The 18,055-nt window shown below is 38.9% G+C and overlaps 1 protein-coding gene across 7 annotated transcripts in view; it reads right to left on the bottom strand.

The window, feature by feature from the left end:
• kif16ba (kinesin family member 16Ba) overlaps positions 1-18,055 on the bottom strand; it is a 200,215-nt gene that overhangs the window by 146,046 nt on the left and 36,114 nt on the right. For all 7 annotated transcript variants that reach the window (XM_069931784.1, XM_069931783.1, XM_069931787.1 and 4 more), the window contains one exon: positions 1,105-1,221. In XM_069931784.1, the coding sequence (XP_069787885.1) occupies positions 1,105-1,221 (117 nt within the window). The remainder of the gene's footprint in view (positions 1-1,104; positions 1,222-18,055) is intronic.

Here is an 18,055-nt window from a genome sequence, read left to right as displayed (position 1 = left end):
GCCACACAGTCATGAATGTATAACGAGTAGAGCAGTGGGGTAAGCATGCATCCTTGGGGTGCACCTGTGTTGATAAACATTTAGGAGGAGATGTTGTTTCCAATTCATACTGACTGGTCTTCTGATGAGAAAGTCAAGGATCCAGTTGCAGAGTGTGGTACAGAGGCCTAGAGTTTGTAGCTTCTTGGCCAGCACTAAGGGAAAAATAGTCTTGATAGCCGAGCTACAGTCAATGAAGAGCAGCCATATATATGAATTTGTTTTCAAGGTGATCCAGAACTGAGTGGAGAGCCAGCAATATTGCATCTGCTGTGGAGCAATTGTGATGATAGGCGAATTTAAGTGGGTCCAGATCTTTGCAACGGTTCTCACTCCTGCCCAGAAGCCCAAGGTCCCCGCTCCTTCCCAGAAGGCCGCTCTCCTTGATGACACCAGGACATAGGATTCTTCCAGCTTGGAGACAGCGGCACGCAGTTTGTAAACCAAGTACAGCGGAGGGTAAAGAAGAAATAGAAAGAGTGAGGGGAGGGAATTACCTGAAATTAGGACAATTGGAGTTCTAATTTATTCTAATTTCTCCCTATGTGCTGCCTGACCTGTCGACTTCCTCCAGTCGCTGACCGATGGCTCAAAATTTCAGCCTGCTTCATTGAGCCGATAGCCAGCTGTTCAGCATCTGGTTTCCCAGCTGGTTCTGAGCTCTGTTGTTACAAAACTGGAACAAACAGAGCATCAGAACCCCACATGGGCAAGTTGGAATGATACCTTTTTTTTCAACTTGTGACGCAATGTTGGCTCCACAAAAAAAGTTCGGTTAATGGAACATTTCAGTTAACATTTTGGATAAGGGGAAATGTACTTTATTATAATAATCAAAATCTTGGCCAAATTGAGTTTAAAGGCAGCTTTAAAGTAAGAGAAATATATTAAAAAGGTTTAGGCAGGGAATCCCATTGCTTCGGAATTCAACAACTGTGGCCATAATCATCAGAACCCGAGTACAATATTCTGGCAGCTTGTACCTGCCATTAAAATGTTTCCTGCCCAGTAATTTTCACAAAGTTTACCCTTAGTACCCAAAATCTGTTATTGCGGGTATCTTACCGGGCTTCCCATCATTGTAAACGATTTGCCAGATCCAGTCTGGCCATAAGCAAAAATGCATGCATTGTAGCCTTCAAAGGCAGCTTTAAGGACATCAGTGCCAAGATCCTTGAATATCTACAAAAGAAAGATATTTTACAAAGAATATCCATATACATCACATGTCTTAAAACGAGCTCTTGAAATAAACTTAACTGTGGTGGTTCTTTCTAAAATACAAAGCACTGCCATCACTAAATCCATCATCATCCCAGAGTTCACTAATGTCCAGACACTAAATGAGACCAGGCACATTAATACTGTGGCTACAAGAACAGGTCAATGCCTGAACATTCCACAAGAGTGACTCACTTCCAGATTCTCCAAAGTCTTTTAGTATTTAAAAGACACAAGTCAAACTTGCCTGAGTAAGTGCACCCCTAGCAAAAATCAAGCAGCCACAACAATTTACAACACCAGGAAAATATTGGAGCTAAACACAAATGTCTGTAGATGCAGAGACTGTAGTAAAAACAGCCCCTTTCACATTTCCAAACCACAATATGGCGGATGAACGAACAGTTTTGAAATACCAGTAGGGCTGTTCATACTGGAATGAGAATAACCGGTTCTGTGTGCCCTTTCACATTGCCTACCTGATAGCACGGAGCAAAGGAGCACCTATCCTCCAGCAGTGATGTCCTGAGTGACGCATTAAGCGATGGAGGACCTGCCCTCCCAGAATTCCGTCTGGCAGAGAAACCCCTCCACCAGTGTTCTGTGCATACTGGGACATGGGGGCTTTAAAGGAAAAGGCAGCTAGCTCCTTGACTATCTGTCTGTCTGTCTGTCTGTCTCTATTTCATTTTCAATTTCTTTATTGTATTTTGCAATCTTCTTTTCTTTTTCTTTTCTTTCTGCAACCGCTGCAACCATGTCTGCCTGTCCCACATCGGACTTGTCAGCCACAAACGAGCCTGCAGCTGACGTGGACATTTACCCCCTCCATAAATCTTCATCCGCAAAGCCAAGCCAAAGAAAAGTATTTTGCAATAGTACACAGGTAAAAACCATTAATCAAAATTAATATATAAAAAGGAATATACAGATATATAACTATAATACTAATTCTACCCCCTTCTCGTCTGAAGTTATCTAGTAAGTACATACAATTTGACTACCATAAGAAGAAACCACAAATTCACAAAGCAGGATCCAAGTGATCTTATAAATTATGAAAATAGTTAATAAAAGGACCCATAAACTTAGAAAATTTAAATCCGTTACAGGAGAAAAACATTTGATTTTTTTTTCCCATAAAGTTAGGCATGCCATCATGTCAGATAGCCAATTAGTATATGTAGGAGGGACAGCATCTTTCCATCTTATCAGTAATGAACATCTAGCAATAAGGGAGGCAAGAGAGACTACATGGGATTGAGACATAGTAAATTCAGATCAATTGTCTTAGTTGAACCAAAATGAGCAATTATAAGATTAGTTATCAGATTCGCATTGAGAAATAAAGATAAGGTACAAAAGATATTGTTATGAGCCAGAGGAGACTAAAATCCAGCAGCAATAGAAATTCACCAAAACAAATGCTTACTTAAACAAAAGTTGCTTTTATTTTTCTTTACACATAAAAACAGGATCAAACTTCAACTTATTACTATTAACTTAACCACATTCTAATTCTAAGCACACATGTATATAATGTGTATATGTTCAGGAAAGTTATTTGATTCATAGTTCAATCTCATTTCTCACTCTTCCAAGTCACCAGTATCAGGCAATTCTTATACTGTGCACAGAATTTAACATTTATGAATTTTCACCAGGCTCTGGTGCTTAAAGTTAAATGGTTACCGCTCAGGAAGTTTCTTGTTGGTTTCAGAGAGAGATTTGTTGCTCATTGGACACACACAAACTGATTTCCTCTGATCAGCCATTTGAGTGTCTTGCCGAAGAAACTTGCCCCATCATGGGTTTTTCAAATGATAACCTCTTCTTCCAGGTCACCACAGAGTTAGTCTTGTTTCCTTTATTTCAGATGAAACACTCTACCCAGCCTTTTCCCCTTGTAAGGACTACAAGGCATTTAAACAGGCTGAACTCAGAACTCACAACCCATCTTCAAAATGGGGTTTTCAACAAGCCTGCCAGTTTGCCATGTTGCAGCTTCCAAAAACTACTGCAGAACTCTGTTCTCTCTCTCTAAAAAAATAAATCCTTTTTTTCTCTCTCTGCTTGTAAAAACCAGAACACCTCCCCAAGGCTTCAAAACCCAATCCTTAAAAGATCTTATCAGCACTTTAGCCTGGGCTTCAATCCATTTGCACTTGCTTCTGAAGTTCCTTCCAAAGTTGTTTCATTGTCTTTGCAAAGGCACTGGTGCCTTTGGTCTCACTTTCAGCAAAGCTCTTGCAGTTTAAATGAGATGTCTTTTGTGAAGTGTTATTCTGTTTGTGAAGTGTACAACACACTAAATCCCCACAATCTCTCTTTTAAAGACTCATTTTTATATAATATATAAATATACCCCATAACAATGTCCTCCTTCAAAAAAAATGGAAAGAGAGGAACAAGATCAAAACATATGTAACAAAGTACCTTCTTCAGTCTTACACCTGCCACATTTTGAGGAAATGTTCGGGTAAAATTTAACCAAATTAACTTAGAAAAGTAAGCTCAATGTACTATGTTAAATTGTAAAAGCTAACATCAGGCACATAAAGAAGATGAATTTACCAATTTTAAGATAAAATCCCATGTAATATCCAAAATGAAAGTTGAAGATCTTGCTCACATAACAGGGAATTGTCCCTAGACTTTAATAATAAATCATATTACTGGTAAATGATATCAGCTTCTTTAGATTCATTTTATATTCATCATCCCTATTGTATTTATAGCAAGGTCCTGAGGAAGTCTCAACACTACAGAGTTCAAAGAAGTCCTAATTTGCAGGGATCTAAAAAAATGATGAGGTAGTTTAAACTCAAGAGATAGTTGTTCAAATGAGGCTAGATTATTATCAATAAATGAATATTTAAAAGATTAGATACCTAACTTAAGCCATTCACAAAAAGCAAAATCTTCCACAGAAGGTGGAAAAAAAAGAATTATGTGGTATAGGGCTAACACATAAGAATCTATGGTATCCAAAAAATTTCTAAATTGAAAACAAATTCTGCCCCTGTTCTCCCTCTCTCTCACCACTGTCTCTCAGACATAACTATTCTTGTTGCAAATACCCACTTTGTTAAGTGCATGCACACATGCATTTCATTCCCTCTGTGATTTTCCCATGCTTGCTATAAATTGTGGACGTTATGTGTTTTATTGCCGCGACCACTTTGTGTGTGTGTGTGTGTGTGTGTGTGTGTGTGTGTGTGTGTGTGTGTGTGTGTGTGTGTGTGTGTGTGTGTGTGTGTGTGTGTGTGTGTGTGTGTGTGTGTGTGTGTATTACCCCATTACTATTTTCCCAAACCCATAAATTTTAACAGGGGTGGGGGTGTGGGGGTAAGTGCAATTTCACTGCTTGTCTTAGGCTCCATTTTCCCTAGATATGCCACTGAGAAACATACAGGAAGTGCCCTCCACATACATGCCCACATAAGCACTCGCCACACCCAACAGTAGGTGGATAATGGAACAGATAAAAATCACTGAAGAAAATAAACAATAAAGATGACTGAATTAGTTGGGTGCATTCTTGCTGCAAGCTAAAACAGAACTTTTGAAGTATACTTTAATCAAATTGTGAGCGCATTTTCCAACGCTCTTTTATTCTTGTCTGCTTTTATTCCCGCTACAATTTTCCCATGGACCTTTATAAATTGTGTGCGTATTTTCCCACACTCTAATTCGTGCATGTTTTATTCCTGCTATGATTTTCTGATACTGGAGTAGGTTTATATTGGTCCGCACAACATCATGGGCCAAAAGGCTCATACTGTGCTGTACATAATGCTTAATTATGTTTTAATTAAGCATGAATAATTTTGTTTAAATACAAGATCATAATACATTGTATTCAATTTACTAAATTTGCAATCCTGGTCAAAGTTTATACCTTTTTAAAATCAGTGTTGTTATTTGGAAGAATACCTTTTGTTTCCTTCACGTTCCTGCATGCACGCAAGAGCATCATCAATGTGTCATTAATTGAACCCGGCATACCGGGTGTCCCGTTCACATTGGGCAACCCAGTATGCCAATTCAAAATGGATTGGCAATGATACTACCTCTCTAGGCAGTTGATTCACGGGTTGAATTGCCTCCCCCTACCAGTTTAGAAGCATTCACACTGGCAGGTGAACCAATAAATTGGCAGTTAATTACTGGGTTCAAGTGCCAGCACACAGCATACTTTATGTAGCAAAGATAAAAGATGCATAACAAAAGTTTTGGGTCTGTTATGATTAAAATTCAGGCAGGCACCTAAATAAATTTGTAGGGTGGGGGGGGGGGGGTCGGACGCAGAGGAGAAACACAGGTGGATAAGGGAGGAAAGGCACAAGAGAAAATGAGTGGGGGGTGTGTAGAATAACTCTGTGAATGGGGAGAGAAGGGATGGAGAGCTGGAGGAAAGACAACAGAGGGATAGGGAAGAGAGGGAGAATGGGAAGAGATCTAGCAGAAACCAGAGAAGTTGATGTTAATGCTATCCAGTTAGAGGGTGCCCAGTCAGAATATTAGGTGTTGCACCACCCATTTATGGGTGGCCCTGGTCTGACAGTGCATGCGGCCATGGACAGATACGTCAGCACTGGAATGGGGTGCAGAAATGAAATGGTTAGCCACTGGGAAATCCCCATCATTGACGTGGACAGAGTGAAGGTGCTCAGCGAAGCTATCTCAGTCTGTGTCCAGTCTCTCCAATGTAATGAAGGCCACAAGGGGAGCACCAGATGCAGTAGATAACTCCTGCAGTTTTACAAGTGTTGCTTCTCTTGGAAAGATCATTTGGAGCCATGAATGGTGGTTGGGGAGGAGGTTAGCGTGCAAGTGTGGCACTTCCTGCAGTCACAGGGGAAGGTTACTGCCAAGGGGATGATTAGTGGAAATGGATGGGTGGACAATGGAGTCATGGATGAAGCAGTCTCTAGAGAAGGCAGGGAGGGGAGAAGAGGGGAAAATGTGTTTTGTGGTGGAATCATGTTGTATGTGATGGAAATTGCAGAGGATAATATTTTGGATGTGGAGGCTCATTGGGTGGTAGTATTTTCCAAGGAGAATAGTATTCTCCTTGTGTCTAGGGGCAGAGGGAGCCATAGCAGATGTGCAGGAAATGGAGGAGATGTGAGCAAGGGCTGAGTAGAAGGGAAGCCACTTTTTTGAAGAAAATCTTTAGGAAAATATTCAATCTATGGAGTGAGAAATAAAGTTAACATTTCAGGTCCAGTTTTATCTGATGCAAGGACAATAACCATGAGCTTTCTTTCTCTCCATTGATGCCACCTGACCATTTCTGGAATTTCCTGGGCTTTACATCTTGAAGAGACTACATTTCAGAAGAGGTGGTGTTGGAGGTCTTAAAATGTGCAAAGGTAGATAAATCCCTGGAGTCTGATCATTTCCCCACCCCCCCCAGGGATTTTTGGGAAGCTTGGGAAGATATTGTGAGGGCCTTTGGATGGATATTTTATCAACACAAGCCATGGATCAGGTGCCAAAAGGTAGATAACCTTGGGCCTTTATTTAAGAACATCTGAAAGGATGAATCAGGAAACTACTGGCCCAGACCAATAGGTGCAAATTTACTGGAGGTGGGGTTCCTGACAGACAGGAGCTACATGCATTTGGAAAGTCAAAGTCTGATTAAGGATGGTCAGCACAACCTTTTGTAGAGGAAGTCACATCCATGAATTTGAATTTATTGAATAGATGACCAAGAGGATTGACAAGGAACTTGGAAGGTGAACATCGATTTTATTAGGCCATTGACAAGATCCCTCATTGTTGGCTAGACTAGAAGGTTAGGTCACATTGGATCCAGTGTGAGCTCACCAATTGGGTCGGTGGTACAAGACATTCTTCAATAGTCAAGGCACAGAATCCAAGAGTTGGATGTCATTGTTAGAGTTATACAAGATGGTGGTGGGTATCACGTCTCTGCAGGAGGAACTCAGTGGGTTCAAAAAGAATTGTTGATGTTTTGTGTTAAAATCCTTTATCGAGGATGGGGATGTAGAGACAAGAAGGTAGTGTGAAGAGGACAGGGTGAGAGAGGGAGGACATCAGCCCACGGGGGAGTGATGAATTTGGGGTGAGGCAATGATGGATGGAGGCATTAAAATGGCTGATGCCAGACAAAGGGAAAAAGGTTGGTGTAGTGGTTAGCGCAATACCTTAATAGCGCTAGCGATCTGGACCGGGGTTCAAATGCTGTGCTGTCTGTAAGGAGTTTGTATGCTTTTCCTGTGACTGTGTGGGTTTTCCCCAGGGACTCAGGTTTCCTCCCACCATTCGAAATGTACTGGGATTATAGGTTAATTGGGTGTAAATTGGGCAACATGGACTTGTGGGCAAAAATGGCCTGTAACCATGCTGTATGTCTAAACAAAAGGCAAGACTGAAAAAGAGATTAGATGGATGAAGAGGATTTATACAGGGTCTGTGATTAGAAGACGAAGAGGGCCATGCTGGGATCTGATAAGAGACGTGTGAAAAATAGTGGTACAAGATTACTTTTCAGTTTGGAAGCATGTAGCCAATAGTATTTGGTCAGGATCGATGTTGGGTTTATCATTAATTTTTAATGATTTGGATAAGAATGTAGTTAACCTGGTTAGTAAATTTGTAGAGGACAGTAAAGAAAGTTATGCAGACAACAATGCAATTTTGATCAATTGCATAAATGGGTTGAGGAGTAACAAGAGTTTAATTCAGAAAAGTCCAAGGCGTTGCATTTTATTAAGTTTACTTCAACATGCACTGGGCACTGGAAAAAATGTTTTAGAACAAAGCGACGCAAGGGTACAGGTACATAGCTCCCCAAAAGTGATGACACACATGCACTGAAGTGGCAAAGAAGGGACTTAGCATGCTTTTCTTCAGTAGTCAGGGCACAGAGTCCAAGATGTGGATGTCATGTTAGAGCTGTACAAACACGGGTCAGGTGACATTCTAGAGTATTGTATGTAGATTTAAACTCCCTGCCTGAGGAAGGACTGCAACTGGAGGGCTTGTTATAACTGGATTGGCAAGGCAAGAGGATTAGTGAGGGGGGGAGGAATGATCTCACAGTAGTATACAAGGTCGTGAAGAGCATTGATAATATAACTACACAACCTATCATAGACACAACCTATTATAGAGGCACATCTTCTCGCTTGTCAGGAAAGCACAACAGCAACTACACTTCCCGAGAAGATGGAAGCAGACAAGGCTACCAGCTACCATTATGTCAACCTTCAGAAATTCTATCGGAGAGCCTGACTGCATCACAGTAGGTACAGTTGCTGTAGAGAAATAGATCATAGGTCAAGCCACAGAATCACAAGAGTGGGAAAGAGGATCACTGGAGCCTCCCTCCCCACAAATTGATGAGATCTACTGGAGTTATTGCCTGAAGAGGGCGCACAAAATCACTGAAGACCCTTTCCACCCCACACACAGCATCATCCTTCGGCTGTTCTCATCGAAAGAGATACAGGAGAATCAGAGCCAGCACCACTAGGTTGAGGAACAGCCTCTTCCCACAGGCAGTGAGAATCCTGAACAAGTAAAGGAGCTGCTCACACAAATCATCTGAGGTTTTCATATGTGTTGTGTATAAGCCTGCCCTGCTGTCCATAACGACACCCACATCATGATGTCACCCCTCCATATATACATCTCTGTATGTCAGTAGCCATGTAAGTCTTTTTTTTTAAACTTTATTTAAGATTTTATAACATGAATAAAATAGAAAATTACAGTAAAAAGATTAAACATAAGATAATAAAAATTACAATACTACATCGGCAGACTAAATAAACTAACCCCCCCCCCCAAATTAGTACACAACATTAATGACCTAGCTTAAAGTTAGTCTAACCCCCCCAAAATAAAGAGTGAAAGAGTGAAGAGTTAATAAAATGAACAATAATTATATAAAAAAAACCCTTACACAAAAAAAATAAAACATAACAAATAAAGATACTAACATCAAAAAAAAATTATCAATACTAAAATATCAAACAAAAACATATTTAAATCAAACTTAAATGCATATATTTAGCAAACGGAGTCCATTTCAACCTATAAAAAGACATCCTATCCTGAATTGAAAAAGATATCCTTTCCATAGTCAAACAGAACTTCATCTCCAAATACCACCTATCTAAAGTTAATATATTTCTATCTTTCCAAGTAAGAGCTATACATTTCTTGGCCACAGCTAAAGCTAAATAGATAAAAGAAATCTGATAATCTTGTAGGCCCAAATCAATTAATGATTACATATTCCCTAATAAAAATATACCAGGATCTAATACAAGACAAATATTATATAAACTATTAAATATAGATTGAATACCCTTCCAAAACTGTTGCAATCGATCACAAAGCCAAACAGTGTGCAAAAAAGTATTAGCCGTCTGGACACAACAAAGACAGCAATCCGACTTACTAAGACCAAACTTTTTTAGTTTCTCCGGTGTTAAACATAACTGATGTATAAAATTGTAATTAATCATCGCTAATATAGCATTAACCATTTCCTAATACTATTCTGACAAATTTCCATCCAGGCTTCTTCAGCTATTATAAAACCTAAATCTTTTTCCCATTTCAACTTATCCTTCTCCCAATCTATTTTACTATCAATTTCTTGTAAAATACAATACAAATCAGATATATATCCCTTTTGTGGTATTGAAAGTACATATTCCTCAAAATTAGAATCAGGCAATAAAATCATATGTCGACCACATGTCTGTTTTACAAAAGATCTTAATTGATAATACACAAATACAGAGTTTCCATTAATACCGAATTTCCTTTGTAATTCATCAAAAGAACAAAAACATCCCTCAGAAAAACAATCGGATAAATTTTTTATTCCCTTCCTTTCCCACTGTTTCAAAGTAATATTGGAGACTGTAAAAGGAACAAGTTGATTGTTATATAATGGCAATCGTCCAGACCATTTATTTTTGAACCCCAATTTATTAAGTTTACTTGTCCATAAATTTAATAAATGCTTCAATATTTGGACATCATAGGTTCGTAATAAATTTTTATTCCATCAAAACAAAAACTCATGAGAAAGTTTTTCTGAAATAACCGCCATTTCTATCTTTGCCCAACTGAGCGGGACATCCATATTCATTAATGCACTAAGAAATTTAAATTGAGCTGCTTCATAATAATGTTGAAAATTCGGTAATCTTAAACCTCCAAATTGAAAATCCCACATCAGCTTTCTCATCGCTACCCTCGGAAATTTTCCCTTCCATAAAAAGTCTCTAATTGCTTTATATAGATCCTTAAAAAAAACTTTTATTTAAAAAATAAGGAATTGATTGAAACAAATATTGTATTCAAGGAAAAATATTCATTTTTATAGTATTAATCCTCCCTAATAGACCCAAAGGCAAATCCTTCCACCTAATCAAATCTAATTTAATCCTTTTTATTAAAGGAAGATAATTAATTGAATATAAATCTTGAAATTCCGTATTAACATTAATTCCTAAATATTTAATTTGTGTGGTCCACTTCAAATTTGTAATACTTTTATACATTGAATAATCATTTTTACAAATTGTTAAAATTTCACTTTTGGCCCAATTTACTTTATAACCAGATAATTGACCATAAATTTCTAAACATTCTTGAATTGCTGGTAAAGAAATACCCAGATGCACCAAATATAATAAAACATCATCAGCAAATAGATTAATCTTATTTTCCTCATTCAAAACTCTCATGCCTTTAACATTTTCATTTTGACGTATTAATTGTGCCAAAGGCTCAATAACTATAGCAAATAAAGCAGGTGACAATGGCCATCCTTGTCTAGTAGACCTTGTTAAATTAAAAGATTCTGAAATCTGCCCATTGACAGCAATTCTGGCCTTCGGACTATTATATAAAGCCTTTATCAATCCAATAAATGAAGAACCAAAACAAAATTTCTCAAGTACTTTAAACAAAAACTTCCATTCCACTCTATCAAAAGCCTTTTCTGCATCCAGCGAAACCACTATTGGATAATTCATCTGAGATTTAGATTTATTTATCAAAGTTATTAAACGCAAAATATTATCTGACGCATATCTATTTTTTATAAATCCCGTTTGATCACTATGTATTATTTTAGGCAAATATTGAGCTAATCGATTAGCCATAGCTTTTGCTACAATTTTATAATCTACATTTAATAGCGATATTGGTCTATAAGAAGAAACCAGTAAAGGATCTTTATCTTTTTTTGGTATCACTGTAATTATTGCATTAGAACAAGACTCGGGTAATCGAAAAGTGTCATAAATTTGTTGTAAAACATCCTTATAAATAGGAAATATATCAGCATAAAAAGTTTTATAAAACTCTATAGAAAACCCATCTTCACCAGGTGCCTTTCCATTTGGCATATCTCTTATCGCCGTTTCTATTTCCTTTTCTGTAAAGGATTTATCTAACTCCCGTCTATCTTCTTGATTCAATTGTGGCAATTTAATATTTTTCAAAAAAGAATCTATAGCATCTTCAGTTACATCTTTACATTCCAAAGTATATAATTTTTAATAAAAATTACAAAATCCCTCATTAATTTCCTTTTGACTAAAAGTAATACCCGATTTCTTTCTAATTACTGGTATAATTCTAGATAATTGTTCCTTTTTTAACTGCCATGACAGAACTTTATGAGCTTTCTCACCCCATTCATAAAATTTATGTTTAGTTCGGTTCATTAAACATTCAAACCGATAAGTTTGTAATTCATTATATTTAAATTTTAAATTAATTAACTGATTCTTTTGCATTTCAGTAGCATTTTTTTAAATTCTTTTACAGTAACAGTTATCTTTTTCTCTAAATCTTCAATCTCTTTAATTCTCTCTTTCTTTACTTTAGAAGCATAACTAATAATTTGACCTCGTAAAAAAGGTTTCATTGCATCCCATAAAACAAAATGACTAGAAACAGAATTACTATTATTACTAATAAAAACCTCAATTGTTGTTTTAAATAACTAATAAATTCCAGTTTTTGCAATAACATAGTGTTGAATCTCCATCTTGGAGCTCTCTGAACATCCTGTGAACTCTGATATTCTAATAATAATAATGAATGGTCCGAAACCAGTCTTGCCTTATAATCCACAGATGTAACCCTATCCTGGAAATGTGTTGAAATTAAAAAATAATCAATTCTAGAAAAAGAATTATGTCGTGACGAATAAAAAGAAAAATCTTTCTCTGTAGGATTAAATCTTCGCCAAATGTCAACTAAATTCAAATCTGACATCATATTAGTTACTTGAACTGCCATCTTCGATTTCTTAATTGGATACTTGTCCAATAAAGGCTCCAATACCACATTCAAATCTCCCCCAATCTTCACATTAGAATTTGATTGTCCAAGTAATAAAGACATATCGACAACAAAAGCTGTATCCTCAACATTCGGAGCATAAACATCAAGCAAAGTCCAAGCTTCATTAAAAATTATACAGTTCAATTTTAATAATCTTCCACCATTTTTCTCTTCATTTTGTAACTGAAATGGTAAATTCTTGTGCACCAAAATTGCCACTCCTTTTGCTTTTAAATTAAATGAAGAATAAAAAACTTGTCCAACCCATTCACATTTGAGTTTCAAATGTTCCTTATCTATCAAATGAGTTTCCTGTAAAAAAGCCACATCAACTTTTAATTTTTTTAAGTAAGCAAGTACTTTCTTGCGCTTAATGTGATTATTTAAACCCTGGACATTAAAAGAAGCAAACTTCAATTTAGACATTCCTTACAGCAACTCAACACAAGAAAAAAAAAGAAAGTAAAAAAGAAAAGAAAAAAAAGAAAAGAAATCCCCCCAAAAAACCCTTCCTCTTATTCCCTCTTAAAACTACAATCAAAAACAAATAAAAAAGAAAAAAAGAAAAAAAAATATTTAAAAAAAGTAATAAAAAAAACTTCATTCCTTAACCCAAAAATTAAGATAAAAAAAACAGGCAGGAGGTTACTACTACCTCCTCCTGTTTAAACCGCACAATGCGGTAACTCCCACAAAATACTGGGTATGAGATAACTCACACGTAGCTGATGACTTCTGGAAAATAGTGCCCACCCAGTTCCCTCTCCCAACTCCCATTTCATATTAAACTATCATCAATGACTAAGATCTTCCAAAAAAAAAGATGTATTTTTTTTTTAATCAATTTTATCACTTCGACCACCATTGTTTCCATTTCTTCTTGGAATCCGATTCCCATCTTGTATCTTCACTCTCTTTGGAGACCGAAGAGGACTACGTCGTTCTTGAAATTGTGTGATCGGTAAAGATTGAGCAAAGTCCATAGCTTCTTTAGGATTATCAAAAAACTTTGGCTGATATCCATCCTGAAAAATCTTCAATACCGCAGGGTACCTAAAAGTTGCCTTGTATCCTTTTTTCCACAATAACTCTTTCACAGAATTAAATTCACGTCGTTGAAACATAATTTCTTGACTCAGATCCGGATAAAAAAAAACACGATTATTCTGGACCATCAAAGGAGATCTATTTTGCTGAGTGTTTCTAATAGCCACACGTAAAATTGTCTCTCTATCACAATAATTTAAACAACGGACCAGAACAGGTCTCGGATTCTGTCCTGAAAAAGGTTTCCTTCTTAAAGCTCTGTGAGCACGTTCCAATATTAAACCTTCAGGGAACTTATCTTGCCCTAATACTCGTGGAATCCATTCGGTAAAGAATTTTCTTGGATCTGGCCCTTCTATATCTTCTGGCAAACCAACAATTTTTACATTGTTCCGTCTAGATTGGTTCTCCAAATAATCAACTTATTTTGCTAGATTTTTATTCTGAATCTGCAATGTTTCAATTGTTTTGTTTACATCTTGCAGTTGGTCTTGTACATCAACTAAACCTTGATCACACATATCAAGTCTTTCAGTGGTTTCAATTTAAATGCTCCATAGTCAGCCATCTGTTGAGTATTGATATTCACCAATTCATTAAGCTTAGAATAGACGTGGGTCATAGAGTTACCTAGCTGTTTCATTGGAGAATACATCTTAAATTCAAGATTCTTAACAATCATATCAGCAAAAGTAGATTCAGACATGGTAGGATCCTGCTGTTTCTGAGAAACCAAAGGGTCTTCTGTCCCTTCCCTTGGTTTAGCAGCCTTTCTTGCAGTATGGCTCCGTGTAGAAACTCCTGCTACAGCCCCCTCAGCAATATCAGGAGGTTGATAGTCAGGGTTATCCTTATCCTTAAACCATACGTCATCAAAAGCCTCCATTATATCCATACCTGGGGAAAATGTCATGACTGGTGGTGCATTTCGCAGCGCCACCGCTATATCAATCGGAGGTCGGCTCTTTAACTCTCCAGCTGGCGGCGCCCCAGCTGATTCAGCTGTCAAAGTCTCTGTGACAGCTCTCACAGCGGTTGTTGTTTGAAATACACGCACCCAGCCAGCCCTTTGTTCTAAAGGCTGCCAAGTGCCATCTTTAGAGAGCCCTACCAGTACAGAGCGGAGCTCCAATGCCGAATCCTGCACTTCTTCTCCTGGATCCATTCCACGCTGAGTCCTGGCTTCTCGTAAACAGGTAGGCTCAGATAATTTCGGGAAATGTAATTTTTTAACAAAATAAATGTACCATTAGGCATTAATTCAACATCTCTTACTATTTTTAAACTTTTTAAAGAATTTTAACGGGCACTTAGAAACAAAACAATAAATCAGAGTCAGGAGAGGACTGGAAGGCACGTCTGTTCCTTACGCCATCTTGCCACGCCCCCAGTAGCCATGTAAGTCTGATGGTATTAAAGAATAAGAAAGCGCCACGTCTCCAAGACCTAATTGTGTAAGTGCATTCACAACAGTGGCGACGAAGAACAAAACAAAACAAAACCTACGCGTGCTTCATGCACCAACCGGGGGAAGGAAACAAAAGGATAAAGGTTAAAAAGTGACTACCTAACGAGCTCCTGCCAAAAGATCAAAGTGAAAGCACACCAAGATGGCAGAGGGAAAGTTCTGAGAATTTAATGAAGCAGGTGAGAGTTGGGGTAATTATGTAGAATGGTTTAACCACTATTGCATAGTCCACAATATTAATAAAGCCCCGGTAAACCGAAAATGTGCCCTATTCCTCAGTATAATGGGCAGCAAAACATTGCTGTCCCCGGAGGACCCAGGGACAAAGAAATTCACCAAGTTATGCACAGCACTGGGGAACCACTTAAACCCCAGACCAGCAGTTATGACAGAAAGGCAACGATTCTGTGAAAGGAAACAAATGCCAGGGGAGGCAGTAAGTGAATACCTGGCAGTGTTGCACAAGCACTATTACGTTCAGCAGTTTCTGAACCAAGCACTTTGAGACAGATTGGTGAGGAGGTTGGCAAATCGCCATACAAAGCAAAAATTACTGGCAAGAGATGACAAAGTAACTCTCGAGATTACTTATAGAACTGCCTGCAGCTCTGAAATGGCAGACAAAAATTGGATGTGGGCCAACAAGTCCTTTTAGTCAGGAGGTTTTCCCGCCAAAGTGCTTCCATTGCGAGAAATACAACCATCACCCAGAAAACTGTTTCTTCAAAAATTCCAGATGCCATTGCTGTAATAGAAAGGGACACATCAAAGCAAAATGTCCAATTAAAGAAACAGTAAAACATAGCTGGACTCAAAATGCTGATAACCACCCAGCCGAGGTCAGAACACTAGCAGGGAGAGAGAGCAATCCTGACAACAATCATGGCAACAGCTCTGAACAGGATAAAACAACAGCTGCAGTCCTACATATCCGAAATTAAACAAAATAAACACAGCAATTTATATTCAACTGAAAATAAACAACCAACCTCTGAAAATGGAACTTGACACAGGAGCTGCAGTGTCTCTAATGCCAATACATTTAAAGCAATGCTAGCTACCACACCTTCCAGTGAAAACAACTGAAGTTACACTGAGATCTGTTACTGAAGACAAAAATCAAAGTGTTTGGGAAATGTACGGTCAAGGTACAATACAAGCAATAACAACCAAAAACACGATCTCCCTACATCGAAGATACAGAGACCAGCACTTTTTGGAAGAAACTGGCTACAACACATTCCCCTAGACTGGCTGGAGATCAGTTCAATACTGACTGTAAACCACGAAGACAACACCCAGCCAGAACTCAACTAGATCCTCAACGACCACGCTGTGGTCTTCCAGCAAGTGTTGGGAAAGATCAGTTTGGTTCAAGCCAAACTGCAAAGCCAGAACAGTCCCATTTGCAATGAAAGGAAAAATTGAAGCTGAGTTAAATAGATTAAAAGATGAAAGTGTAGCGGCTACTACGGTAAAGCTACTGAGAAAAAAACAATCACACACCAGGCTAGTCAACCAAAGACTGGTTTATTGAAGCTTTACAAGCGGCTTTTATTTCCTGCCTGTCCCGGGCTCCACGGGACAAGGTGGGATCTTGTTAAGGGTCAGCTGGTGGTCCACGGGACCAGGAGGTTTAAATTGAGACTTGTAAACTGGCAAGAGATGACAAAGTAACTCTCGAGATTACTTATAGAACTGCCTGCAGCTCTGAAATGGCAGACAAAAATTGGATGTGGGCCAACAAGTCCTTTTAGTCAGGAGGTTTTCCCGCCAAAGTGCTTCCATTGCGAGAAATACAACCATCACCCAGAAAACTGTTTCTTCAAAAATTCCAGATGCCATTGCTGTAATAGAAAGGGACACATCAAAGCCTTTCAGCAGGGGACCAGCTGATCAACATGCCATCCCTCTGCACTTAGTACCGCTAGCATGCCAGCCCTTAGATAAGTCCGTGCACTGCACTGACGGTTCACATTACTGCGCTGAGTGCCCGCTCGGCCCACTACACAGTTGCTACATCACGCCACCCCCCCCCCCCCGAATAGTCACCGTAAATTAAAATGCCAGACGCCCACGTCGTCTGGGCTGAGGGCACTGAATGGGTGTAGTAGGGTCCGTATGGACAGGCTTAAGTCTGTCTATGCTAAATAGTTGTGAATGTTTCCCAAGGTCCAAGGTATACACGACTCCGTCTCTCTTAATGATGTGGAATGGTCCTTCATATGGTCCCCTGGACCTGTCTATGAACAAATACGAAGTCAGCATTCAGGAGTGATGGGGGCACTTGTTGTTTAGGGTTGCCGTGCCAGTTGGTATAAGTCGGCTTGCTGTTAGCAATACCACTGCAGGTCAGAGTTGGCTGCGAAATGAACATCTCCCGGAATTGTAAGGGCCGCACCATACATCAACTATGCAGATGATGCAGACAAGTCTTCTTCTGGAGCCGTGTGTACCCCCAGCAGAACCCATGGTAGCTCATCGACCCAATTGGGGCCGGTGAGTTGGGCCTTAAGCGTAGATTTAAGCTGTTGGTGGAAATGCTCCACCAGGCCATTGGACTGCGGATGGTATGCCATGGTGTGGTGTAGCTGTAGATAATGCCAAAGTGAACTGTGGCCCGCGGTCCGAAGTTATGTGCGTAGGCACACTGAATCTAGCGATCCAATTCAGGATGAATGGTCTAGCACATGTTTCAGTATCACTGGCCGGTAATGGGGTGGCCTTTGGCCAGCGCATGAAGCGGCCTACCATTGTTAGAATATACTTCATGCCTTGTGACACTGGTAATGGTCCGACCAGGACCACGTGTACGTACTCGAACCTCCTGTGTACTGTTGGAAAAGACTGAAGGGGTGCCTTGGTGTGGCGCTGAATCTTTGCAGACTGGCAGGAGATGCACACTCGTGCCCATTGAGCGAC

This window comes from Narcine bancroftii, chromosome 4 (genome assembly GCF_036971445.1).
Source record: "Narcine bancroftii isolate sNarBan1 chromosome 4, sNarBan1.hap1, whole genome shotgun sequence".
NCBI classification, from domain to species: domain Eukaryota; kingdom Metazoa; phylum Chordata; class Chondrichthyes; order Torpediniformes; family Narcinidae; genus Narcine; species Narcine bancroftii.
This window is presented reverse-complemented; position numbering and strand designations above follow the sequence as displayed.